At 41.7% G+C, this 13,847-nt stretch overlaps 1 protein-coding gene across 1 annotated transcript in view; it reads right to left on the bottom strand.

Annotated features, from left to right (window-relative positions):
• Positions 1-439: 439 nt before the first annotated feature.
• Sdb (SAXO downstream of blistered) overlaps positions 440-13,847 on the bottom strand; it is an 83,371-nt gene continuing 69,963 nt past the window's right edge. The window contains exons 3-4 of the mRNA XM_088226396.1: positions 10,780-11,468; positions 440-10,173 (exon numbers count right to left, since the gene is read on the bottom strand). Coding sequence (XP_088082522.1) covers positions 881-10,173; positions 10,780-11,468 — 9,982 coding nt within the window. The 3' untranslated portion in view covers positions 440-880. The remainder of the gene's footprint in view (positions 10,174-10,779; positions 11,469-13,847) is intronic.

Genomic DNA, 13,847 nt, shown 5'->3' with positions numbered 1-13,847 from the left:
AATTATTTATGTTTTTTTAAAATTAGGGTACAATGATAGTAAACATTTAAATTTTATTTGTTTTAAATCCCTAAATGATTTTTTTGCGAGGAAACCTATCCACTTTTTTAACACGGTACTACGTAAAAAGAGGTTCCGGTGTATAATTTTCTCTTTTCTTTTTTAGAGTTTTGGACGGCTACTTCAGTTTTAAATTGAATTAAAATCAAGTGCTATCAAAACTGATTATTATATATTCAATAGAAATACATTCACCCTGTAAATGCATTAATATTAAAGCTCTCCAAATATTAATACTAAACTTATATTTACCATTTCGGTACCGATTACTTTGTACAGTATCACTAGGTACTTCGGTTGGACGGCTTTCGCTGTTTTATAAAATATATATTTTTATAAGGTGCGGTGCATTGGTGAATAACAAAAAGAAAACATAAAATCATATTATGAAAGTGTGCATTTATTCTGAGACAAAAAGCATAAAATTTCTAATTTTTAAATACAATGAAAATAAACTTGTAAAAAAATACAATAAATCAACATTATTGTGTTTTAACATAGAACAATGTTAGTAAAATAATATATAATGGCAAACAAGCACGATTAAAATAAACTAAATGTAAAATGATGCGTAACACATTTTTATAATAAACATAATATAATAAATTTGCTTTAAATGACTTTAACAACAATTTAATATAATATTTATCAGCATGCTAAATAATGGAGAATACCAATCTCCGGACGATATATGGAAATAATACATTATAACCAATAATCAGTGAAGGGCGGTAATTTTATCACAGATGTTAGGCATTTATCCATCTCACTGTGGAATTAGATCAAAATTATAATGGAATGGATTAGTTAATAGCCAAAGTTAGTTAGTTACTTTGGGTAAATAAAATTTGTGAGTCTTGGTGTCCCGAGTGTGCTTGAAGGGGCCCTTGGGGGTCTCCACAAGCGAAGCGGGACAAGGTCCCGTCACCCGGGGGACGTACTCCTTCCTGTAACTGGTCCCCGTAACTACCGACGTATCTCCCAGCGAGATGTGCGAAGTGTTGGAACTCCTCGTCACGCGCTCCACTTGATTCACCGACGTTTTGGTGAAGTTCCCGTAAGAGTTGGCTTCCGACCGTCCGTAGAATTGCCCCCCGACACTCAAGTTGTCCCTCCGGACTATTTTCTGCGGCCGCTCTATCACTTGGTAGCTAGTGATGGTGGACTGGCCGTCGCGCCTGGAGCCGCGGGTGTGACCGTGCACTTCGCACTGCTGGTGTTGGTTGATGACGCCGGTATTCTCTCGCGCGGAGTGATGCATGGTGCTCAAGCTGCGCCTCTCAGTGTTGTGGGAGTTGCTGATGTACTGGCCTTGCTCGGTTAGATTGCTGATGCTTCTCCTTTGCGCAGCGGCCGCGGAGCTCATTGAGTGTAAGGCCTCGTTGGAAGAAGTCATTCCTCTTCGATGCAGAACTGCATTATTCACATCACTCGAAGAAGTTAGTTGGGATGTTTTCCTATGATGACCGGACTGAGATCCGTCGACAACTGATCTCGATGTAGTTTGGCCGGTAATGATGTTCTGTACTTCGGAGGTGGAGCTTTGTACGACTCTAGTCTGAGATGAACTCTTGGATTGATGATGATTATGACTTTGTTGAGTTGTCTCCCTCATGGTACCTCTCTGTTCCCTTCCGGAGCTGTGATGTTCGTTTCTTATTTCGGATTTGTTATTCACAATGTGAGATTGTTGAACATGTGACTGAGACAGTGATTTTATTAGTTCATTACTTACTTGAGTGTTCTTTGCATCTTTTTTGATTGTCACAGATCCGTTGATATCTTTTTGATGTGATTCATTAGATATCAAATTTGCGCTCATTTGCTTTCCATGATGTTGCTGGCCGACAACTTTCTGACCAGATGTAGTTGTGGTTTTAGTAACAATTACAGTTCTCCCATCATCAGTCGTATGAGACTTGCTGGATGTGCTGGTCGACTTATCGATGTCTTGTACTCTCTGCATCTCACGTTCTTGCGACATTCTTTGCGAGTTTTCTTGAACTGTTCTCTTGGTATAAGTATTGTAATTAGATTGGTTTGTTGTTTTCATGGAAGTTTTATCCTCACCTAGAGAGATACTTGATTCCATATGTCTTCTTCTGTTTACTATTGTTTGGCCAGCTGCGGGACGAGTATCCTTTTTAGGAGTGCTTTGGAATGTTTGTTTGCTAACAGATGTCATCTCCATAGAACCGGAACCAACTTTCAAAGTGTCTTCGTGTTTTATAATTTCAGCTCTATCTCCTCGAATGACTGTTTCTGAAACACGGTTTCTGCGGACATCAAAATCACCTTCTGGCTTCAAATTATCTTGCGGCTTTTTCATGGTAGGCCTTTCTCCTGGATTCCATTTACCGGGTGTCCTTTTTTCAATATCACCTTCCAAGAACAAATTATCCGCATGTTTTATAGGTGATCTCCTTTCGCCAGAACCTATTTTTGTCGGCTCTACCTTCTCAAATTCTCCTTCAGGCTTTAGGTGATCTTGAGGTTTTTTCATTTCAGGGCGTTCTCCGGGAGTCCATTTTTGGGGAGTACGTTTTTCAAAATCACCCTCAAGATGTAAATTATCTGGGTGTTTAACTACTGTTGGTCTCTCAGCAGGTTCCCATTGACTGTGTGCTGGTCTTTCGAAATTACCTTCAGGATGTAAATTATCCTTGGGCTTTTTCATATCAGGCCGACTGCCAGGTCCCCATTTCTCTGTCTCGGGGCGAGTAAATTCACCTTCGGGCTTCAAATTATCAGGATGCTTTATGGGAGTTCGACGTTCGCCCGGTCCAACTTTAGATGGTATTGGCTTTTCAAAATCTCCCTCGAGTTTCAAATTATCTTGATGAACTACAACGGTTACCTTCTCAGATGTCAGTGTTTTGTAATCATCTCTTCGCTTGTGGTCGTGGAAGCTTCCTTCTAGCTTCAAGTTATCTTCCCTTCTAACAATATCGACTCTTTCACCCTTTCTTACGGAATATTCATCAGACGAACGTTTATCAATAAATTCTCCTTCTATTTTCAAATTATCTGTATGTTTCACAACATCGGCTCTCTCCCCTCTGACAACCCTATAGTCATTTCTTTGTCTCATATCTATAAACTCTCCCTCCATCTTTAGATTATCTTCACGACGTGTAATGTCAACTCTTTCACCACGGGTTACAGAGTAATCATTCCTAGAACGGTGATCTATAAATTCACCCTCTGTTCTCAAATTATCTTCCTGTCTAATAAGTGTTCTTCTTTCAGCAGGACCAGTTTCCTCTGCAGTTGGTCTTACAAACTCGCCTTCAGGTTTGAGATTATCTTCAGGTTTTTTTATGGTAACTCTTTCACCTTTAACAACATTATAATCATTACGGGATCTCAAATCAGTGAATTCACCTTCGATTTTAATGTTGTCTTCATGTTTCTTAACAACAACTCTTTCGATGACGGAAATATTTTTATAATCATCCCTTGATCTGTGAATATCAATTCCACCTTCCATTTTCAAATGGTCTTCGTGTCTGATTATTTCGCATCTCTCTCCACGAGTAGGCTTAAAATCTTCTTTAGGACGCCCAACAAATTCTCCTTCTGGTTTAAGATTATCTGAATGTTTAATGGGAGTCCTCCTTTCTGCTGGTCCATATTTTGGTTGTGAAGGTCTATCAAATTCACCCTCTGGATGTAGGTTATCTTGTGGTTTCTTTTGTATTGGTCTTTCTGCAGGCTGGTATTCACCCTGCTTGGGTCGTTCAAATGTACCCTCGGAACGTAGATTATCTGAATGCTTGATAGGAGTACGTCTCTCCCCTGGACCATATTCAGGTTCAGATGGCCGTTCAAATTCGCCTTCCGGATGTAAATTGTCTTGGGGTTTCTTTTGTGCAGGCCGTTCTGCTGGTTTATATTCATCTTGTTTTGGACGTTCAAATGTACCTTCGGGACGAAGATTGTCTGAATGCTTGATTGGTGTTCTTCGTTCTCCAGGACCATATTTTGGCTGTGAAGGTCTTTCAAATTCACCTTCTGGATGAAGGTTATCTTGTGGTTTCTTTTGCACCGGTCTTTCCGCTGGTTGATATTCGCCATGTTTAGGCCGTTCAAATGTTCCTTCAGGGCGAAGATTATCTGAATGTTTAATAGGAGTACGTCTCTCACCAGGACCATATTCCGGCTGCAAAGGTCTTTCAAATTCACCTTCAGGATGTAGATTATCTTGTGGTTTCTTCTGCATTGGTCTTTCCGCTGGTTGATATTCGCCATGTTTAGGCCGTTCAAATGTTCCTTCAGGGCGAAGATTATCTGAATGTTTAATAGGAGTACGTCTTTCCCCTGGACCATATTCTGGTTGCTTAGGTCTTTCGAATTCACCTTCAGGGTGTAAATTGTCTTGGGGTTTCTTTTGCGTAGGCCTTTCTGCTGGTTGATATTCGCCATGTTTAGGACGTTCAAATGCCCCCTCAGGGCGTAAGTTGTCTGAATGTTTAATGGGTGTACGTCTTTCCCCGGGACCATATTCTGGTTGCTTAGGTCTTTCAAATTCACCTTCAGGATGTAGATTATCTTGTGGTTTTTTCTGCGTTGGTCTTTCCGCTGGTTGATATTCGCCATGTTTAGGACGTTCAAATGCCCCCTCAGGGCGTAAGTTGTCTGAATGTTTAATGGGTGTACGTCTTTCCCCTGGACCATATTCTGGTTGCTTAGGTCTTTCGAATTCACCTTCAGGGTGTAAATTGTCTTGGGGTTTCTTTTGCGTAGGCCTTTCTGCTGGTTTATATTCGTCTTGTTTTGGACGTTCGAATGTACCCTCGGGACGAAGATTGTCTGAATGCTTGATTGGTGTTCTTCGTTCTCCGGGACCATATTTTGGCTGTAAAGGTCTTTCAAATTCACCTTCAGGATGTAGATTATCTTGTGGTTTTTTCTGCGTTGGTCTTTCCGCTGGTTGATATTCGCCATGTTTAGGACGTTCAAATGCCCCCTCAGGGCGTAAGTTGTCTGAATGTTTAATGGGTGTACGTCTTTCCCCTGGACCATATTCTGGTTGCTTGGGTCTTTCGAATTCACCTTCAGGGTGTAAATTGTCTTGGGGTTTCTTTTGCGTAGGCCTTTCTGCTGGTTTATATTCATCTTGTTTTGGACGTTCGAATGTACCTTCAGGACGAAGATTGTCTGAATGCTTAATAGGCGTTCTTCTTTCTCCCGGGCCATACTTAGGTTGAGAAGGCCGTTCAAACTCGCCTTCAGGTTTAAGGTTATCCTCAGGTTTCTTTTGGACAGGCCGTTCACCTGGTTTGTACTCAATCTTTTCAGGCCTTTCAAAGTAACCTTCAGTTTTCAAGTTATCTTCATGACGTACTTGCTGAACGCGTTCAGTGATTTGTTTAATCGAATAATCATCGCGCATTCGCATTTCAACAAATTCACCTTCCATCCGAAGGTTGTCTTCGCGTCTGACGATTTCTGCCTTATCAATAACGGTAGTAGATACATAATCATCCCTATTTCGGCGATAGGCTTCTATTACACCCTCCTGCTTTAGATTATCTTCATGTTTAATAAGAGTTCGCATTTCTCCAGTTCCAACTTTGTGAGGTATAGGTCTTTCAAATTCTCCCTCAGGTTTCAAATTATCACATGGTTTATTTTGTTTTGGTCGCTCAGCAGGAGTCCATTTATCATGTTTTGGTTTCTCAAACTCTCCTTCAGGATACAGATTGTCCTTAGGTTTTTTCTGAGTTGGCCGTTCTGCCGGACTCCATCCAGGTTTGTCTGGCCTTTCGAATTCACCTTCTGGTTTCAAATTATCAGTAGGCTTTTTAGCTTCGGGGCGTTCAGCTGGCCGGAACTTATCTTTTTCAGGCCTCTCAAAATCACCCTCTGGTCGTAAATTATCTGTCGGCCTGCTAGGTGATGGCCTTTCCCCCTTTTTATACTCGGGATGTTTGGGTCTTTCAAAATCACCTTCGGGATAAAGATTGTCAGACGGTTTCTTTTGTTTCGGCCTCTCAGCGGGAGTCCATTCATCGTGTTTTGGTTTCTCGAACTCTCCTTCAGGATATAGATTGTCTTTTGGTTTTTTTTGACTTGGTCGCTCAGCTGGACTCCACCCAGGTTTCTCTGGTCTTTCAAACTCACCTTCAGGCCTTAGATTATCTGTTGGCTTTCTTGCTTCTGGGCGTTCACTTGGGCGATATTTTTCTTTTTCGGGTCTCTCAAAGTCACCCTCGGGTTTCAAATTATCAGATGGTTTGCTGGGCGATGGCCTTTCTCCCTTTTTATATTCTGGATGTTTTGGTCTTTCAAATTCACCCTCTGGATATAAATTATCCAAAGGTTTCTTTTGTTTTGGTCGCTCAGCTGGGGACCAGTCCTGTTGTTTTGGTTTCTCAAATTCTCCTTCAGGATACAGGTTGTCTTTTGGTTTCTTTTGAATTGGTCGCTCAGCAGGACTCCATCCAGGTTTATCAGGTCTCTCGAAATCACCCTCAGGTTTAAGATTATCTTTTGGCTTTCTGGCTTCTGGTCGTTCACTTGGGCGATACTTTTCTTTTTCAGGCCTCTCAAAGTCACCTTCTGGTCGTAAATTATCCGTCGGCTTGCTCGGTGACGGCCTTTCACCCTTTTTGTATTCAGGATGTTTGGGTCTTTCAAAATCACCTTCAGGATAAAGGTTGTCAGACGGTTTCTTTTGTTTCGGCCTCTCAGCGGGAGTCCATTCATCATGTTTTGGTTTCTCAAACTCTCCTTCAGGAAATAGATTGTCCTTCGGTTTTTTCTGAGTTGGACGTTCTGCTGGACTCCATCCAGGTTTTTCCGGCCTTTCAAATTCCCCTTCTGGTTTCAAATTGTCAGTAGGCTTCTTCGCTTCGGGACGTTCAGCTGGCCGGAACTTATCTTTTTCAGGCCTCTCAAAATCACCCTCTGGTCGTAAATTATCTGTCGGCCTGCTAGGTGATGGCCTTTCCCCCTTTTTATACTCGGGATGTTTGGGTCTTTCAAAATCACCTTCGGGATAAAGGTTGTCAGACGGTTTCTTTTGTTTCGGCCTCTCTGCGGGAGTCCATTCATCGTGTTTTGGTTTCTCAAACTCTCCTTCAGGATATAAATTGTCCTTCGGTTTTTTCTGAGTTGGACGTTCTGCTGGACTCCATCCAGGTTTTTCCGGCCTTTCGAATTCTCCTTCTGGTTTCAAATTGTCAGTAGGCTTCTTAGCTTCGGGACGTTCAGCTGGCCGGAACTTATCTTTTTCAGGCCTCTCAAAATCACCCTCTGGTCGTAAATTATCTGTTGGTCTGCTAGGTGATGGCCTTTCTCCCTTTTTATACTCGGGATGTTTGGGCCTTTCGAAATCACCTTCAGGATAGAGGTTGTCAGATGGTTTCTTTTGTTTCGGTCTTACTGCTGGGCTCCAATCTGGCTTTTCTGGTCTTTCAAAATCACCTTCCGGTCTTAAATTGTCTATTGGTTTCCTCGCCTCTGGTCGCTCAGCGGGGCGGAATTTCTCTTTTTCTGGTCTTTCGAAATCTCCTTCAGATCTTAGATTGTCAGATGGTTTTATTTGTTTTGGCCTCTCAGCCGGAGACCAAGGTTGGTGTTCGGGTTGTTGGAATTTGCCTTCAGGATAAAGGTTATCCTTTGGTCTTTTCTGCGATTGACGTTCAGCAGGACTCCATTCTGTTTTTTCAGGACGTTCAAAATCACCTTCGGGTCGAAGATTGTCAGTAGGTTTTACTGCATCTGGTCGCTGAGAAGGACGATATTTATCCTTTTCTGGCCTCTCGAACTCCCCTTCTGGTTTCAAATTATCAGCAGGTTTACTTTGTTTTGGCCGCTCAGCAGGAGTCCATTCATCATGTTTTGGTTTCTCAAACTCTCCTTCAGGATATAGATTGTCCTTCGGTTTTTTCTGAGTTGGACGTTCTGCCGGACTCCATCCAGGTTTGTCGGGTCTTTCAAATTCACCTTCTGGTTTCAAATTGTCAGTAGGCTTCTTAGCTTCGGGACGTTCAGCTGGCCGGAACTTATCTTTTTCAGGCCTTTCGAAATCGCCCTCCGGTCGTAAATTATCAGAAGGCTTGCTAGGCGTAGGTCTTTCTCCCTTTTTATACTCGGGATGTTTGGGTCTCTCAAAATCACCCTCTGGGTAAAGATTGTCTGAAGGTTTCTTTTGTTTCGGCCTCTCAGCAGGAGTCCATTCCTGTTGTTTTGGTTTCTCGAATTCTCCTTCGGGATATAAATTGTCTTTCGGTTTTTTTTGAGTTGGTCGCTCAGCAGGACTCCATCCAGGTTTCTCTGGTCTTTCAAAATCACCTTCCGGCCTTAGATTATCTGTGGGCTTTCTAGCTTCAGGACGTTCACTTGGGCGATACTTTTCTTTTTCAGGCCTCTCAAAATCACCTTCTGGACGTAAATTATCAGACGGCTTGCTAGGTGATGGCCTTTCTCCCTTTTTATACTCGGGATATTTGGGTCTTTCAAAATCACCTTCGGGATAAAGGTTGTCAGAAGGTTTCTTTTGTTTCGGTCTCTCAGCAGGAGTCCATTCATCATGCTTTGGTTTCTCAAACTCTCCTTCGGGATATAAATTATCCTTTGGTTTCTTCTGAGTTGGTCGCTCAGCTGGACTCCACCCAGGTTTCTCTGGCCTTTCAAATTCACCTTCAGGCCTTAGATTATCTGTTGGCTTTCTTGCTTCTGGGCGTTCACTTGGGCGATACTTTTCTTTTTCGGGTCTCTCAAAGTCACCCTCTGGTTTCAAATTATCAAATGGTTTGCTGGGTGATGGTCTTTCTCCCTTTTTATATTCGGGATGTTTTGGTCTTTCAAATTCACCCTCTGGATACAAATTATCCAAAGGTTTCTTTTGTTTCGGTCGCTCAGCTGGGGACCAGTCCTGTTGTTTCGGCTTCTCAAATTCCCCTTCTGGATACAGATTGTCTTTAGGTTTCTTTTGACTCGGTCGCTCTGCTGGACTCCACCCTGGTTTATCTGGCCTTTCAAATTCTCCTTCTGGTTTTAAATTATCAGAAGGTTTTCTAGCTTCTGGACGCTCTCCAGGTCGATACTTTGTTTTTTCAGGTCTTTCGAAATCCCCCTCAGGTCGTAAATTATCTGTCGGTTTGCTAGGCGATGGCCTTTCTCCCTTTTTAAATTCTGGATGTTTTGGTCTTTCGAATTCACCCTCAGGATATAAATTATCCGTAGGTTTCTTTTGTTTTGGTCTCTCGGCCGGAGACCATTCCTGATGTTTAGGCTTTTCAAATTCTCCTTCCGGATAGAGATTATCTTTCGGTTTCTTTTGACTCGGTCGTTCAGCCGGACTCCATCCAGGTTTATCCGGTCTTTCGAAATCACCTTCTGGTCTCAGGTTATCTTTGGGTTTACTAGCTTCTGGACGCTCACCGGGTTGGTATTTATCTTTTTTGGGTCTCTCAAAAGGTCCTTCTGGTTTTAAATTATCTGAAGGCTTGGTCGGAGATGGACGTTCACCTTTCTTATATTCTGGTTGCTTAGGACGCTCAAAGTCACCCTCGGGGTACAAATTATCGGATGGTTTCTTTTGTATCGGTCGTTCAGCTGGTCTCCATTCCACTGGCTTAGGACTTTCGAAATTACCTTCTGGAAATAGATTGTCTTTGGGTTTCTTTTGTATTTGTTTTTCCGCAGGACTCCAGGGTTGCTTTTCTGGCCTCTGAAAATCACCTTCGGGACGAAGGTTGTCCTTTGGTTTTTTGGCGTCAGGACGTTCTCCTATCGATGGTTTATAAACTTCACGAGACGTCGTAGACGTAACTTCGTTGTTTGTTGAGTAGAATTTTTCAACATCTTCTTTTGTCCATGTTCTTCGTCTTTGAGTTCTATCGATTTCACCAGTTTTCTCAGTATAGTCTACTTGGTTTGAAGTAACAAAATAAGTTTCTCCTTCTGTACGCAAGTTATCTTCGCGTGATTTGACAATTGTGGTTTTTTCGATCACAGAGTTCAGGGTATGGTCTATATATTCTGATCGAGATGTAGTATCCGTGATCATGTCTCCTTCGATCTTCGTCCACGTGTTTCTTCTGACGGGAACCGGCCGCTCCGTAGGCTCTCCTCTGTATTCTCGCTTACTTGTCGTTGTATCTGAAAAAATACAAATATGTGTTTAGGGCATTATTTTTAGTTTTATTGTCAGTCAATTACTCTCCTGGCAAGTTTTCTGCGCGATAATGTACCCAGGTACTTTCTCTTTAGATTTACATAAATTTGTAAACTTATTTAATTAATATTAATAATCTATAATTCCAAATTGACTATTTATATTAAAATATGTTTAAGACCGTTTGAAAAACTGTTCTTGGAAACATAAAACATGCGAATTGAAAAAGTATTTTAACAAAAGCTAGAATTATTTAGGCGAACTAAAAATATATATTACTTTGGCGGCTTCGGTAGTTGAAGAATCGCATAAAAAATGGTAAAAAAATAAAAGTTGTGGTAGAGCGGAGTTAAAACCTCCGACCTCCCGATCCAGCGTTCAGTAGTAGTCAGTATTTCAAATGTCTCGGGTTCGATTCTCAGTTCGTTTAACATAAAACTATGCATGCATGAATTTTTTTACTATATTTTTTTGGTACTCCAGACTGAAGCGTAAATCTGAACATCTCACCTTGTTTTTCGTGATCGATGCATCTTATCATAAGGTGTGAATACGGGAAAAGGGGGAAGGAAAAGAACGACTGTACTCACCGGTAAACTCGCCCCCGACGACGATGTTATCCTGTCTCCTGACAATGTCGGCGCGATCCCCCCGCACATATTCTTCGGTGATTGTCTTCTTTCGAGTAAAATCTCCTTCTGGGAACAAATTATCTTGCGGCTTCTTGCCGTAAACTTTCTCAGCCGGGGTGAATTCTTTCGGCTCCGGTCTCTCGAACGTCCCTTCAGGTTTCAGGTTGTCCGAAGGCCGCTTGGCCTGCGGCCGCTCCGCAGGGCCCCACCCGGGCTTCTGGGGTCTGTCGAACTCCCCCTCCGGCCTCAAGTTATCCTGAGGTTTCTTGACTGGCGCCCGATCGCCCGGACTCCATCCGGGTTTATCCGGTCTTTCAAAGTCTCCTTCCGGCCGTAAATTGTCTTCGGGTTTTTTCGCATCGTGTCTTTCGCCGGGCCTCCACTTTTCCGGCTCCCTCCTGCTGAAGTCTCCTTCCGGCTTGAGATTATCGCGGGGCTTCTTTACGGGCTCCCGGTCTCCCGGGCGCCACTCGGCGGGCTGGGGCCTCTCGAAGTCGCCTTCGGGCCTCAGGTGGTCCTGCGGCTTGGTGGGGCGGAACAGCGCCACGTGCTTCTCGTCATACTCGCTCCTGTAGGCGGTGGTGCGCTCCACACTACTCTCCGCGAACATCGGCTCCGGCTGATCATCGTGCGGGCAGCGGTGACGTCTGGAAGAAATACGAAAACACGCGTTAATACTAACGTAAATATTGGTAACGTACCGTAACCGATAAAACTATTTATCCCAACAATACTGAAGCCGATAGGTAAGTCATATAGATTATATTTATTTATACACCTTAGGGGCTTTTATTTTGTCGCAGCATACAACGTATTTTTATGTATATTTTGGTTGTTATTATTTTTCATGATTTCTTAAAAATAAACATATACATATTACGCATGTAACTTGTAACGTACCTAAAAAGATATGTTTTTAGTATTTAAATGATAAATGACATAGATATTGTAACATAAGTCCGTAAATAAACAAACATGTAATTATAAACGTTGACAAAACATGTTTTTAAAGTTCAAATAAACTAATATTTTCGTTCTTATAATTGACCTAATACATAACTTTTTGGGGTCATTATCGACGAGTTGTAAATACTCACTATAGGAAAATGGGAATCAAGTTGGCTCAAATCTCGGACATCTGATCCGCGAGCCGCGAGTCGGCAACGCTAGCCACGGGACCACAACCCGATTCTTATTCTTATCGATTTATTCGTTTATTTTTTATTTACTACCAGTATTTAAAAAAACGCACGCAAAATCGGCTTAAGAGTTCGCAATGGGATAATCTGGGCTGGTATTCCAAACGCTCTCGCGGCCGTAGAAAAACCACTTATCTCGGGTATTTAAGTACAAAATAGAAAAGATGAAGTGTTTCCTGCGGCCGCGAGCGCGGTTCAGAATAGCACCGCAGGTCCGAGGAGGCTCTACTCCAGCGCTAGAGTTATCGGAGCAACAGGTGACCAAATTCCCATGCCCCGAAACATTGTTTGAAGTTATTTCGTAGGACTTTCAAGTGGTGCATAGAGTACCGGCGTTTCCCGTAGTTCCACACGTAGAGCCCCCTGGGCGCGGGGCCGAGGGGGCGCCGCTCGGGGATGGGGGGCAGCCGGAGCACGGCCGTCATGTCAGATCATCCTCGTCGCCGTGACCATCGCCGTCGCCGGCAACCTCATAGTCGACTCATTCGGAAGAATGCGACACTCGCATATCTAGTCCCGACGCGCACGAAACATAATATTATATCACTTTCCCGATTTCCGAATCTTACGTAGGCGGGTACGCCTAACAACTTGTAATTGGCGACGCGAATTTCGATATCAAAATCATTATTACTTTTAGTAGCGCGGGTTCCGGCAAATTACTATGGTTCGTCAGAAAATTACGCTGGAAATCGCAAATGTCTCCTGATTATACAGCAAACGAAAATGATCACCGATAAAACTTTACTGAATACTGCGAAACATTTATTTGATTAATTTATTTATTTGGTACATCAATAATACTTAAGACACGAGAATTGCCAGAGTAACTATAGTCCTTAATATGTAACATGATTAGAATGACCGTTGTCAGAAAAAGTGACGACATAACTTTGTAGTAACGTCAATGGAGTTATTTATATTGACACACGAAAAATCATTTGTATCTGGCGTGTTAATTAATTTTTTTTAATACAATGCTTGAAACACAAATCAACATTAATATATAAAACCAGCTTTAAAACTAAAATTAACGACGTTCTTACAAGGTTACATCATTTTGCAAAAACGTTAGAGATGGGACAAATTGATCAATGTAAATTGATCGAATAAAAAAAAATAATTTGATGTTGTTCATAAAAAAGGTATAAATGTCTCATTTTTTGGTGAATAATTGTGTTAAACACATTATAATAGGCTTGTTTTTGCGTTTTTTATATCAATTTTCGGAAAAAGAGTTTCATGATTGCATGAAATAACTGATAAAATCGATTTGATCGGTGATCAGTAATTTCCCATCACTAATGAAATCAGTTTGACAGCTGTCATCTAATCAAGCTATATTTTAAGGACTATATATTCCAACTCCCTGGGACATTTGTCCGAGACTTTACCGAGTCGGGTCGGACAAACCAAATACTATTGTATTAAATTCGGAGTTAAATTAGAGTATTTTGAATAACCAAGCAATTAAACTGAATAAATAATATTGGCTCATGTCTAGAGTAGTATGCGGTAGCATTTCAAGTCCTCGTAATCATTTGATAAAAAATAAATACAGGTGACGAAATATTTTCACAATTTAAATATACTTATTAAAAGTTACATTGGGCACTGGTTTGAATGAACTAATCGAAAGTTTGAATTACACTCCCCAATTAAACTCTGGATATTTATTATTTTGATCGTCAGTATATTTCCTTACTTTATAGTAATATCTGAACCTCAGAGGATAAACCACAGGAATCACATTAAACGGAATGTTCGGGAAACAAGATTTCGTGAATGAGCGGTTTTCAAAACATCATAACTTTTGAACCAAATTAG

The sequence above is a fragment of the Micrasema longulum genome, unplaced genomic scaffold (assembly GCF_059751315.1).
Source record: "Micrasema longulum isolate JH-2025_06_02 unplaced genomic scaffold, ASM5975131v1 h1tg000429l, whole genome shotgun sequence".
Classification (NCBI taxonomy): domain Eukaryota; kingdom Metazoa; phylum Arthropoda; class Insecta; order Trichoptera; family Brachycentridae; genus Micrasema; species Micrasema longulum.
This window is presented reverse-complemented; position numbering and strand designations above follow the sequence as displayed.